The sequence below is a fragment of the Castor canadensis genome, chromosome 3, assembly GCF_047511655.1.
Source record: "Castor canadensis chromosome 3, mCasCan1.hap1v2, whole genome shotgun sequence".
Lineage (NCBI taxonomy): Eukaryota > Metazoa > Chordata > Mammalia > Rodentia > Castoridae > Castor > Castor canadensis.
This window is the reverse complement of record NC_133388.1, coordinates 187,428,962-187,442,844: the sequence shown is the minus strand read 5'-3', so window position 1 is coordinate 187,442,844 and position 13,883 is coordinate 187,428,962. Positions and strand designations below refer to the sequence as shown.

Genomic DNA, 13,883 nt, shown 5'->3' with positions numbered 1-13,883 from the left:
GGTGGCATCTGTCACACAGAGTGGAAACACCCATACTCTGTGAAGCCTAAGAAAGCAGTGTCTGTAAACACTGCTGCTTTGCCAAGCAGACATTCCACTCTGACCAAACCTTCTGTTATCCTGACCACACTTTTCATTTATTTTAAAGCCAAGATTTCAGCCTTCTATTACAACACAAGTGACCCTGAAGAGCTCTGCTCACCTTTAGAGTCACCAGACCCCTCCAGTGGGGCCTGCTTCATTTGATCCTTGTGGAAGCCTGGTACACCAGGAAGGCTCAGAGGAGCTCTGGTGACTGGGTGGTCAGTGTTGATTCAGTGCCAGCGGCAGGACATCTGAGCCCAGCCCTGTGCTCTGTGGTGTAGCCTGAGTAGAAAGCAAACTAAAGATTAATGGAGGGAATTTGGAATCCACCCCTCTTGAAAGTTCTTGAATCAAGTCACCTTCAGGCAAGCATTGGTAAGTGGGTCCAGGCATGGGTTAGGTAGCAGAGCCCCAGGAGGCAGCCTCCCCTGCCTGAGGAGTTGGGTGGTGTTTTTTAAACTGCCCAATGTGCTGTCCTGTTCTTAGTGTTTGAGATGAGTTTCCCTGACACTGCCCCTTGCTACAAGCTGCCCCAGGTTCCACCCTGTGTCACTCCCTCACATCTTACCACTGAGTCCCTCTATCTGCCTCCCTACTCACTTTCTGTAGCACTCGAACCCAAGTGATTCCTTGTTCCATTCCTACTCTGTCCTCCTAGGCCTGAATCAGCTGTTACCCCAAGTGATCCCTGACCTGCTCCCTCCTTCTCTGTCTTCCCTCCATACCCTCCTGGGCTGTGTTCTGCTTGCTGACTGACTCCCTTACCTGCTCAGGCAGCAGGATGGAACCTAGTGAAGCATAGTCAAGGTAGGGTACTAGTCTTACTCTCCTGACCTTGACCTCTCAAAGTCCTCTGCTGCTGCCCAGCAGTGCTGGCCCTTGCTACCCACCCTTCACACTGTCCCCTTCCCTGGAGCACCTGGCTTCTGCTTTTTCTGTGAATCAGGACACAAGCCTCCCCAGCCACCACCATGTGCCCCACCTGGCTGCACGCAGAGGCCTGTGTCCTGAGGTAGACCCTGTACCCTCACCCACGGGGCAGCACTCCAGCTCTCATCTCCTCTTTGGTGGCACTGTCCTTCCTGAGCCTCCCGTCAGAATGCACGAAGACTGCCTGACACACATCCCTCCCACCACACCCCACGGCTCTGCTTGCGCTGTCTCTCAGTGAAAATGTACCAGCTACTTTGAAATTTCCCATAAAAAACATACAGAAACTACCAGCAGTGTGATGCAGCCTCCCAATAGTCATCACCTGTCTCCAACATTTACAGGTTTGTGCCTGATCCTGTTTCATCTGTTTCCCCAACCCCCACTCCTTGTTCTACAGGAATGAATACCACATCATCTCACACACATGCAATCTCAATATCACATCTAAAAAACAAAAATCCCATAGTGTCATCAAATACAAGTATTCACATTTCCAATTGCCTCATAAAATGTCTCCTACAAATTATTTGAATAAGGATCAAAATAAGGTCAACACATTACAGCTGATTGATTTATCTACTAAATTGCTTAGATCGCGGTTTTTCTGTTTATTAATTCAGGCTTCATTACTATGACAAAATACTGAGGTTTAATAAGGAAAAAAGGTTTATTTGGGCTCATGGTTCTGGAAGTATAAGGTATAGGGGCTGTACCTGGTGACTGCTTGCTGGCAGAGATGAGACTGAGGTGGCACAAGGCAGCACATGGCTAGAGACAGGGAATGTGTGTGCCTTCATGTTATCCTTCTTTTTATAAAGCCACCACACAATGAGGATCGTGCTGCAATACGTGCAACCTTGGGGATAGACAAAGGAGTGCACACTATAGCACCCTGCTTCCCCTCCTTTTGTTGAGGAGCTGGGTAACACTCGCCCATTGCTCTTCCAGTCTGGATCTTACTCTTTGCATCCCCGTGTGTTCCTTCCACATGTCCTTCTGCCCTCTGGATTCCTGTCGTTGGGAGTGAGATCAAAGACCTGAGCAGATGCAGGTTCAGGCTTTGGTGAAACCACTTCCTCAGCTGCGTTGCATCCTGTTAGGAGGCACATGGTGTGCGATCCTCTCTCTTCATAGGAAGTTGACACCCATTAGCCCATGCTCTCATAAGTCCTGCACGGTACCAGTGGTCAGCCCCATGCCATCCCACGCAGCACCTATGGTTTTTGGCCTCGCTGTTCATTCTTGCCTGAGGTGCCATGCTGTGGGCTTGGTTCTTCCAGCACAGATAACCCTCTTGGCACCTCCTTTGCAGTTTCCTCACCCTCGGGGGTGGTAGGGTGCCACAGGTCATGGCTCCAGACCACTTCAGTGTGTTTTAGGATGGATTCCTATAGTGGGAGTACAGAGAAGGGCTTGTATATTTGAGAGCTTTGGATACTTGGCACTTACAGTTTCTATCCCCCCATCCACTTAGCTCCCGACAACCTTCCCAGCCCCACAGCCACGGGAATCTCCCAGTTTTTCCCTCTGTGCTGCCTGCACAGGGCAAAGTTTACCCAATTTCAAACTTGCAGGCAAGCCGCATTCCACTTTTTGAGTGAAGCCATATCAGCTGGAACTGAAGGGCCAGCCCTTGAGCTGATTTCCTTGGGAAGGGATGTGGCTAGACAGGCCACTAGCAGGAAAAGCCTAGTGCAGCTTGTGACAGTTTACAACACTGAGGTTTATCTCCTCTCCTTGTCCTTCTCTTTCTCTTTCTTCTACAGATGATTTTCTAAATATATTGAAGTTTTAGGAGAAAACGGGCGCTGGTAGCCATGGCACCTGTCTATAAGCATAAGGCCCTGAGTTCAAACAGCAGTACCACCAAAAAAAAAAAAAATAGGATGAGTAAAATCGTACTACATCTTTAGCCCATTTGTCTCTGTATTTTATTATTTTCAAAATTATACACAGGTACCATGAAATTTAAGTAACATAACTGAGCTGTGAATACCTTCCAGCTCCCCTCAATCTGAATCATTTACACTTTCCCTGTAGCTGCTGGAATTCCTTATGGGTTTTGTCCATTCTCATATTCTTCTGCCTCTGTCATCACCCAGTGTACCTTGATAATGTCCCATGAAATCCATGCTATTCTTGTAACAGCCTGTTTTTCAAAGTAACGGTTGCTTTACTTATCCCAGAGTCCTACCTTGGGACTAAAGAAAAAATTTGAATGTTTACATCCCTGGTTTTAAACTTTGAACTTCATTTTGCTCTCATTACTCTCCAGTAGTCTTGGCAACATTTAGCAATGACCTCAGAGTACTCTCTTTTACTACTTATGTGACTCCATTGGTATATTTTTTTTAATCTGGGTTGTAGGTGGTATTTGACCAGCTATCTCTCCCTTGTGAAATTTGATTCTGCATAAAAGTAAAAGAAGTACTGGCATTGCTTGCAATATGCAATTATACCACTTTCTGTGTAAAATAAGTAAATAAATACATGATGCTATTCCTGGAGCTTGCAAAACAAAAAAAATCCTTAGTTTGATTCACTCTGTCCTTTCAGCTATTTCCTCCCTGAGTACATACTAAATGTTGGCCCCTATACCACCAGCCAAAGTTGTAGAACTAGAAATGTTGGCCTCAAGGAGCCCTGCTTAACAGTAATGATAATCTTGATTTATAGCTTGCTTATAGCCTGCCAGGTCCTGTCAGTAAATTCCTCACATAGATTAGCTCCTGTAATGCTCATGATAACCCTTTGAGGTAGAGCTTTAGAGATGAGGAAGTTGAGGCACAGAGAGGTTGTATAATTTGCCTGAGGTCACATAGCTAGTAAGTGGTTGAGCTAGAATTGGAGACTTATCCTGAGTGTCTGTAGACAGCACAAAGAGCTGTGTGAATGGTTTAACAAATTCTGGCATGGCCTTAGCCATGGAATAGTGTGCAGCTGCTAAAACAAAATAAACAGAAGTGACTTAGAAAGTAGGGGAGACAAAGTCTCAGACAGTGTCTGTATTGTAATCCTGTTTATTGTTTTTAAATGATATAAATACACATATGTGCATCACCGTCATGTAACAGAGGTTACCTTGTAGGAGGTTGCATACAGAAGAAGCTTTTTATTTCTTGTCTTACGTATTGCATGAATCATATAAAATGGGGAAATAAATTATATGAACACAGATTACAGTGTTGAATAGAATGCTCCTTCGTAATTATGTTTGTACTTTCAACAGTTTTTAAAATGGGCAAATACTCTTGTAGAGCAGTATATACAAAGAAGTTATACCTATAAGCTATAGTTTGCAGTTTTCTGTAAATTGTTTATACCCTGATTTGGGTTTTTTAAATTCTGTTCATACACAGTTGAAGGATAAAGCCATGCATTGTAATGTGGCTTCCAACTGTGACCTTGTTAGAAGCAGAGAATGTGGCCTGTGCCTTGCTTGAGCTCATCTGTTGCAAGCGCTCACTGTAGGTCAGTTCTCTTCAAGATGCTTGGCTTCTTTAAGGTGACTGTGATGGAAGCAAGCTGCCTCTCCTGCCTCTGCTCTGTTCCCTGACCTCCGTCTCTCTCTTTCCCACAGTGGCACTAAGGAAAACAGAAACAAGCCATCATCTCTCCCTAGACAAAGCCAACATCCCACCTGAGATTTTTCAGAAGTCATCACAGTTGGCAGAGTTACCACAAAAGCCACCACCTGGAGACCTACCCCCAAAGCCCACAGAACTGGCTCCCAAACCCCAAATTGGAGATTTGCCACCTAAGCCTGGAGAACTGCCCCCTAAGCCACAGTTGGGTGACCTGCCACCAAAGCCCCAGCTCTCAGACTTACCTCCTAAACCACAGGTGAAGGATCTTCCTCCCAAACCACAGCTGGGAGACCTGCTGGCAAAGTCTCAGACTGGCGATGTCTCACCCAAGACACAGCAGCCCTCAGACATCATGCAGAAGTCACACCCAGCAGATCTGTCTCCAAATGTGCAGTCCAGAGACACCATCCAGAAGCAAACATCTGAAGAGTCCAACGACCTCACGCCCACTCTGCCAGAAACACCCGTACCACTGCCCAGAAAAATCAATACGGTGGGTGGGCACCGGTGTTCAGGCACTTCCAATCCCCAGCTGCACTTTTTTTTTTTCCTTTTGCAGTGTCGGAGAACAAACCCAGAACTTGTGCATGCTAGACAAGCTCTAGCACTGAGCTGCATCCCGCACTCTGCTGCAGTACTGAAAGTGGGCAGAGTGCATGTGCTCCAACTTGCACAAGAAAACAGGCTCTTGCTCACCAACCTGGCTGCATTTCTCTGTTCTGGGACAAGCACTACAGTGGGATGGAGTCTCGTAGTAGTTAGGAACGCAGGCTTTGGACTCCCAGTAGGCAGGCTTTAAGACCTGGCTTCAGTGCCTGATGTATCTGCACAACTGTGCAACATACTTACCTTCTGAGCCTGCTTCCTTATACAAGAAGCTGAGAAATCCCAAGCTCATGGAGAAAAAGGCAGTCATCAGTGAGTGAGCAGCAGTAGTGGAGATGTAGCAAACGCTCAGCAATGGTATCTTTATTTACCCATGGGGTGGAACTTTTTCTTTCCCTAGGATCATAAGAAAATAGTTCTCCTCTCTGGGTTCTGAGTATCTTCTAAGTCTGCTTCTCACCACATCCTGGAGGAATCAGAGGGAAAGTCCAGAGGCTTCCACAGATGGAATTTTGTAGATGTCTCCACATTCCATCATTGTCATGAAATGCTTCAGATGCTGTAGTATATGATATTTATTTTAATGTAAAAATGTTTTTCCCCCACAATCTTCATGGAGATGTGATGCTCCAGAAAGGTGTAACACACTGACCATCTTCAAGCATCGATTTCCTCAAGTGTCAGGGTGGGAGGAGAATGTTTGCCGGACCACTAGGCAGACACATGGCTGCACCCCCTACAGAACATCTCAGGTTGAGCGCAGTTTTAAAAAAAAGTGGGGGGGGACCAAAGTCCTCCCACTGTACTTGAAAGCTCTGCCCCACTGACATTTTGTTATAAAATAATGTTACAATAAAAGTGTATCACATCAAAACAAAGGAAGTCAGAACAATAAAACTCATCCTTCCCATGGCGTTCAGACCACCATGGTTAGTGTTGTAGATACTTTTGCTGTGTTCAAGAGGATCCTCCCACAATTCCCACGCACTGCTGCTGGCCTTTTGATGTGTGCACAATTCCAGTTCATGCTGCATGCATTATAGTCATATTATCTCACTTAATCCTCCCCATTATAAATTAACACATCACAGGCCTTCTTGGCTACTCAGCACAGAGATGAAAATCTGCTGCTGCCACAGTTCTGCAAGGCTTCCCAGGACCCCTCCCACTCCCCCTTTCAGCCCCCACTGCCCACAGGAGCCCAGAAAGGAGGAGGGAGAAACCAGGGACAGAGAGGAACAGTCACTTGTCCAGAACACTTAAAGTCTCAGCTTGCTTTTTTTATTGCTAATGATTTAATTAGTTGGGTGCTAAAAGTATTCCTTAGAAGGGGATGTCTTCATTTGCATCTTCCTGTTTGTACAGGACTGGAAGTCCAGCCAAAAAAAGCCCAAGTCGAAACTGGTCAAAATTACTACTGCTTAGGGAACCTCGTAGATCCCTCCCAGCCCAGGCTGGTCAGCAGCAAGTCCGGACCTGCTGTTTTGCATAAGGGAACTAAGAAATCTGTTTATGCTGCACATTGAACATGCAAATGCTGCATATTTTGCTTTACATCATGTTTCCTAAAAACATTTTTAGACTCTGCTGTCATTTCTGCACACTGTGGCTGGTGGGAGGGGAGGGCAGAGCACTCCGTGGTGAAGCTGAATTGTTTGCTTTCTGATGAAAGTGATTTGGTAAAGCTTGATCCCTAACATGGGCACTGGGTTCTGATAGAGGAAGGAACTGTCGTCCCTCTAGAGCACATGGTACCCTGGACACCTGGCAGACATTCTCCCCAACCCTGACACTGGAGGAAACCAAGGCTCAGGGATTTTTAAGTTACCTGCCCAAGGTCACCTACCTTGCGAAGAGCATTGCACTCTTTTCTCCCTTTCAGTCTGTTCTCTTCACTAAAACAAAATTTTTTATTAAAGGGGAAAAATAAAGTGAGGCGTGTGAAGACCATCTACGACTGCCAGGCAGACAATGATGATGAGCTCACGTTCATCGAGGGAGAAGTGATTATTGTCACAGGGGAAGAGGACCAGGAGTGGTGGGTATGTATGACTCTGTTTCATTCATTCCCTCAGCCACGCTGTATGCCCTGGACGGACAGCACAGTGAAAAGAGCGTCTCTCTGGCACAAGGATCCTCCCAGCTACTTCCATCACCCTATGGCCTGTGTGTTTGATCTATTCTGTCACTGTAGTACATGCTAGGAAAACAGACATATTTCTTTACAAATGTGTCAAGAGAATTATCACTTACATATGCTTTTCCTGTAGTATCTTACAACAACCTTGTGTGTTGAAGGTGTTTCCTAATTTTTCAGATGCAAAACTAAAACTCAAGAAAGTTGAGCAAGTTGCCCTTGGCCACACAGCTAATAAGCAGACAGTCAAGATTCTGTGTTGGTCCTGGCCACAAAGCCTGTGTGCTTCAACTTACCTTCCACGCTGCCCCAGGCCAGGAGTCATACATCTGGTGCAGTTTGTGCTGCTGAGAGCCATGCTCAGTCCTTGCCCAATCCTCAGTCAGTCTTCAGGTCTCTTTGTAAGGCGGGGCACTGATGCCTTTCTTACACAATTTTACAAGATAAAATGAAAATATCTAAGAAACTCCTTTTACGTGAAAATCTATTGCCACCTCACAGGGCTGCTTGGAGACCTGGAGCTGCCAGGTATGAGGCCTGCAACAGCAGCATCCCTTGCTGCCCAGTCTACCCAGGAAATAAGTCTCCTCGTGGGAACTGGCCAAGGCACAGCCAATAGCTGCCTCTCAGACTTTCCCATTGATCATTTCCCAACATTAGCAAGGAATGCTGCTTCCTTGGCTGCTTGAGCCCCTCCTACCAAGGCAGAGGGGTGGGGATGGGGTCAGTTCTGTCTGCTAGGAAAGAGACCTGCAGTTGGACCAGCAGAACCTGCAACTGCCCAGAAACACACATTCGCTTACACACAGACACACGCACACACATGTGCACGTGCACCTTGGCTTTGTTCTTTGGGGCCTGTAGGGACAGCGAGTTTTGCTTGGACTGAAGCAATGATTCTCAACTGGGGGCATTTTTGCCATCCAGGGAAAATATCTGGAGACATGTTCACTGTCAGGACCTAGGAAAGGTGAAGGCAGTGGCATCTGGTGGGTATAAGCAAGGGTGCCAGTCCATCCTTCCATGCTTGGAGGAGCCCCAAACAGAGAATGACAGTAGTACGGAGGGTGAGAGACTAGACTGGGATGGCACGGCTTCTCTTCTCTATTGGGCAGGGAGTACTGGGCATGTGTAGTGAGGCATCTGTTGGCAGGGCTGGGCCTGTTTCCTGCATGTACCTGCCAGCATAGGACAGTGAAAGAGATGGACTCTAAAGTCCCCAACTGGCATCAGTTACTTGCTCTGTGGCCTTGGATAAAGCATGTCCCTTCTATAAGTCTGTTTCTTCAGAGAAAAAATGGGACATGATTAATCCTACCTCACAACATGTCACAAAACTCACTTTATTAGGGTAAAGCAGTGATCACTTTTCTTTGCTGAGAAAATCATCTCTGTGATCCCAGTTGAGCCTCCTGGGAGAAGAGGAGCATTTTCATGGGTATCTCTAATATCATTCCCACACCCAGCTGGACATAAAGATGTCTGGCTAAAAGTGATGTACCACTCAGAGGCCTCTCTGAATGATACCAGCTAAGAGCCCATGAGGGGCATAGGCCCAATCCTGCCATTATCCACACCACCCAGATCAGGAAACCAGTAGCATAAGTGACTCCCTGTGTTCACAGGCCTGGTAAAAAAGGAACCAGCTCTGGGCTGGACACAGGTCCTGCTCCTAAATCACCTCAGTGTGTTTGACATTTAAAGCCAAGGCATATGATGTTATTCTTTCCATTGAACACTGGTATGAGTCTTTTTGATGCAATGAACACTGATCTAATTGAGGTTATTAAAAAATTTTTACAGGTAGCTGTGGCTTACAGGCTTATGCTGCAGACAGTAAGATTGCTACAGGCCATAATCAGTCTCAAACTTGCACAATATCCTTTCCCCACAGTAACCAGAAGACACAAGATTGATACATAGCAGCCCCTTCCATATAAAGATTTTTTTCTTCTTTTTAATATAATCATACAAGCCTGAGAAGAAGGGGGTTTTAGTCCTGTTTTATAAGTAAGAGGTTCATGAGGTTTGTCAGAAGTCATCCCACTGGAGAGCAGCTGAGCACCCTGGGGGCTGGGGCTTAGGCAGATTATTCCACCTGTCTGGGTGGCTCTGGGGTGCATTGGGATCCATACAGAAGTATCTTTGTAGATCTGCTGATGACCACTTTGTGGTTGTTTCTCTGTTACATAGTTGTGGACTTTGACCTCTGTGGCTCAACAAAGGCTTGGGAAGAGGGAGCCTGGAACACCCCCACCCTCCCTCGAGTCTCTGGCCAGCTCTCACCCACTGCACTTACCCGGGCAGCTGCCTGCTGCCTCCAACTGACCACTCTTTTTTTCCCTGCAGATTGGACACATCGAAGGACAGCCTGAGAGGAAGGGGGTCTTTCCGGTGTCCTTTGTTCACATCCTGTCTGATTAGCAGAAAGCAGAATCTGAAGATTGTCCCCATCCTTCATGCAAGACTGCTGCCTCCGTGTAATCCTGTGCACATCGTGTATATAGCTGCTGTTACAGAATAAGAAACTCATGGAAGGGCCACACAGGAGGGGAATATAGTATGTATTGTAAATATCCTGTGGTCTTCTGCCTTCACCAGTATTAGGGTTGCCTCGGGACCCGGCGTGCCCTACTGGTTTGCCAAAGCCATCCTTGGCATCTAGCACTTACATCTCTCTCTCTATGCTGTTTCACAAGTAAATAAAGGAAACAGGAGTATAGGAACCACTGGCTTTGTGAGTAGAAAGTGGTCTCCAGCACCCGTTGAAGGGCATAGAATTGACTCTTCCTAACAATGCAGTATTCTCAATGGTGTTACTGAAAATGCAACATTAGCAGAGGTGGGTTCTGTTCTCCAGGTGAAGCTTTAGTTAGCTCCATGACAGACCAGCCTGTAGTTATCTGTGTACACAGTTTACAGCTACCAAAACCTACTTTGGTATTTATTGCAGAAAAGTGCTCAGTTAAACATAAGTGTTATTTCTTCAGCAAAATACTGACCCAAACTCCTTGTGGCATTCTAAATGCACACAGCCTCCTGCAAGTTTAGACAAGTGGGTCTGTCCTGTCTCCTGATGATGAGTGCCCGCCCCTGAGATATTACCTCATTATGCAGAAATAACATATCCTTTATGACGACTTTGACAAAAATTTAAAACCACGTCTGATGAAGTTCAACTTTCAGGAACCAAGGACTGCCAGAAAATATTAGCCTCTACATTATGCATGCATTTAGAAGCTTACCTGAAATCTGCCTTTTATAAAGGAATAAATAGAATGGATAAGTTGAACTGTACATTTTTTAAACTTGATTGCCATTAAAGCAGAAATTATAAGGTTGCAACATTTGTTTCTAATCAGTCATTTAGCCTTCTCCACAATATGAATTCACATACCGTATTGTGAGTCAGCATCCTTCAGGTGTGTTGAATGCATTTAAAGTACCAGTTTGAAATTGTTTTCTTAGTTTTATTCTTGGATAAATTTAAACTCTCAAAAGATTATTCAAGATGCAGAATTTTAAAAGTCAACCCTTCACACAATTTGTCCAAGGTAGAATTCAGGTGCTGAAGCCAAGTTTTTGTTTTTCATCCTCTTGCTTAAACCCCAGTTACAGCTAAGTTTTCCCGTCTTATGCTCTACCCAATAGACATGTCCCCTTCAGGTCAATTCGTAACCAAGTTTTGGAACGCTGCTATGAATTGCACTGTGAAAAAGCTCTCTAGGAGGAGTTGGTGTCTTTGTCTCTCACCACCCTCCCCGCTTCTCTTTCTCTCTCTCTCTCTCTCTCTCTCTCTCTCTTTCTTTCTCATACATACATACATACACACACACACACACATATACACACACACACACACACACACACACACTTGGTTTTTCTCATTCCGGCCATGCTTGTTGGACCATTAAGAACATTGTGTGTCTTCCCATCATCAGTCTGAGTTTTGGACAGTAGGGGTGCCCCTGGGCAGTGGGACTATTCTGATTCCAGGGCTTGTGTTTCATTGTAGTATTATATCTACTTAAACTGTGATTCTGGCAACAACATAGAAGACTAATATTTTTAAGCAGATAATCTTGGCAATGAATGACAAATGTTAATGTCACAGAAGCACAATTCCTAATACAACCCATAGGAAAAGCCCTCTCAGAGTCACAGTGCTCAGTAAATATTAATTTATTGCTGCTTAAGTGGTTACTATGAAAACTCTGAACAGCCACCTAAAAAATAAACCTTGCACGACAAACCTGCAAAATGTTTTATCAGCTGTTAGGAGAAACTGATTTAAAGCAACTACTTCCCCCTGTCAGGGCACACCAAACCAAGAGCAGGAGGCGTCAGTCCACATGCTGGGGTGTGGCTGGCAGTGCCAGCAGCCTTGGTGTTTAAGCCACTGTGGTGTCAAGACAGGAAGTCAATGTCTAGGTTGCCCAGTGTCCCAGCTCATTCATTTGCATGTTTTAGGTTGAAGAACCATTCTTTTTCGTGCCCTAAACTATTTTCAAATGATCAGGAAATAAACTGGTTAAAAAAAAAAAAAAAGGCACCGCACCTAAAATTGCACAGAGTCAATAGTTGTTCTTTTCCCCCTGTTGCTATAAGTCACCCAAAAGCACTTCCATACCTTTTTTTTTTTTTTTTTCCTGCCTCTGGCTTGGTTTTGGTTTTCCATCAGGAATTTGAGTTCTCTCTAATCAACCTTACTGTGGGACATAGGAAAACTAGAGATAGTCCTTTAGCGATCTTATTGAGTTGAAATCTGATCTTGTTCTTAAACTCAGTGGGCCACTATCTGCAGTTTTGTACATGATATAGTATTTTGAAGGTATGGAACCTTAAGAAAAATATAGCAAATTAGTTCCTTTTCCCCCAGAAAGGGAAAGTTATGTACTGCAAATAGTGTGTGTCTTATTTTCCTGTTGAACAGCAATTGCTATTTATTTTTTTTATTGCCTAGAACTTCAACATGTCATATAGGAGCCCCTAGTGCCATTAAATTCTGAATTCTCATCTGGATCTTACCATCAAACATCAGTACACTTTTCATTCACATGTATTTAATGTGAGTTTTTCAGTACTGTATGTGTTAATTTCTACTTTTTTTAATATTTAAAATCGCTTTTAAATAAACATATTCTCAGTTGATCCCAAACATCGGAAATCAGGCCATTTTGTGAGTTGTCCACTACTCTTCTGCCTGGAGAAACTCAAGTCTTCATTGGCTTTGCTTTGGGGGATGGACAGCACGAGTTGCCCTAACTCCTGTGTCAGAGCTCACTCTAGACATGTAACAATGTGCGGCCCTGGCTTACGCACGATGGATCTTGGCACTGAGTCTCCTCCCCTTCCCACTGCCATGTACCCACTCTGTACCTGTTCATGGCCAGAATTGGTACTAGTGCGCCATCAGCACTTAACGCTCAGGTGAATGTCTCTCCTGGGGCTGTCATGCAGCTGGGTAGGCATAGGCGCTCTGCCTGCAGCGTCTCACTGAGTCCTCAGCCAGTCTGAGAAGCCTGGACCTCTCATTTTGCCAGGGTGGACCGGGGCTCAGGGAGATCTGTGGCTGAAAAATCACTAAGTCATGAGTCTGCGCAAGTGGTTCTGGCTCAAGGGCTGTTCTCAGTATGTGCAGAGAAGCCCCTGTTAACACATCCCAGCCAGAGAGATGTAGTGGTGGAAAGTGGCGTGACACGGATGTGGAAGAATCTGCAGCATTCCTTGTTTTCCTTCATGAACGTTGGTACATCAGTGTCTGTTCACAAAGCAAGGCAAGATAAACCCTCACAAGCACTGTGCAGCTGTAGGTGCTGTGGCAGGGAAGCTGGCAACTTTCCATCAGGATGGCTCTAACATGATGGCCTGAGTTAGCCAGGCAGGGCAGCTAGCTCCCCATCTTGTTACAAAGTGTCATGTTCCACCCTACCCCGGAGCCGGGCCTATTGGAGACTTAACAACTCAGCCTTTGAAAGCGGCCCTCAGTGTTTCCAGACAGCTACCTCGTCTTCCCCAGGGGACCAGGAACTAGAGGCTGTCATAGCTCTCTGCCTCAGTGACGGAGTGCTAACTGTAAGGGGTCAACGTTCCTTTATATGTGAGCCGGGTATCCTCCCACATTGCTGGAGTGACCTGCTGGAGGCCCCACGGTATGACAGGCAGCAGTGCCAGCCCCCTTGTGGCCCAAATAACAGTAGCACCTCCCTCCCCACCCCTGCTTTTTCTCCTCTACCCTAACTCTGTGCCACACCACAATTTGTACTTCTAAGTCTTGCCAAACTCACAGGGTATATATGGCAGGGGTAGGATGGTAAGGGACGACATTTATTAGAACAATGGAGTTCTGCTTTGCCTATTCCCCGTGCATTCTCATCTGCCCTGTGTGGACTACATGGGTTATCCGGAGCAAATGGGCTCACTTCATTAGCAGGCATGCACAGCCCAGCGTGGGTCCACTCCCACAGGATTTAGGCCAAGACACATTGACCTGGATGAAGGTGCCATCAACTAAACCCTGTTACATCACCCCTGAG

At 45.7% G+C, this 13,883-nt stretch overlaps 1 protein-coding gene across 5 annotated transcripts in view; it reads left to right on the top strand.

Moving 5' to 3' along the window:
* Asap1 (ArfGAP with SH3 domain, ankyrin repeat and PH domain 1) overlaps positions 1-11,925 on the top strand; it is a 325,249-nt gene extending 313,324 nt beyond the window's left edge. For all 5 annotated transcript variants that reach the window (XM_074069229.1, XM_074069232.1, XM_074069228.1 and 2 more), the window contains 3 exons: positions 4,598-5,097; positions 7,130-7,252; positions 9,697-11,925. In XM_074069229.1, coding sequence (XP_073925330.1) covers positions 4,598-5,097; positions 7,130-7,252; positions 9,697-9,771 — 698 coding nt within the window. In that variant the 3' untranslated portion in view covers positions 9,772-11,925. The remainder of the gene's footprint in view (positions 1-4,597; positions 5,098-7,129; positions 7,253-9,696) is intronic.
* The last annotated feature ends 1,958 nt before the right edge of the window (positions 11,926-13,883 follow it).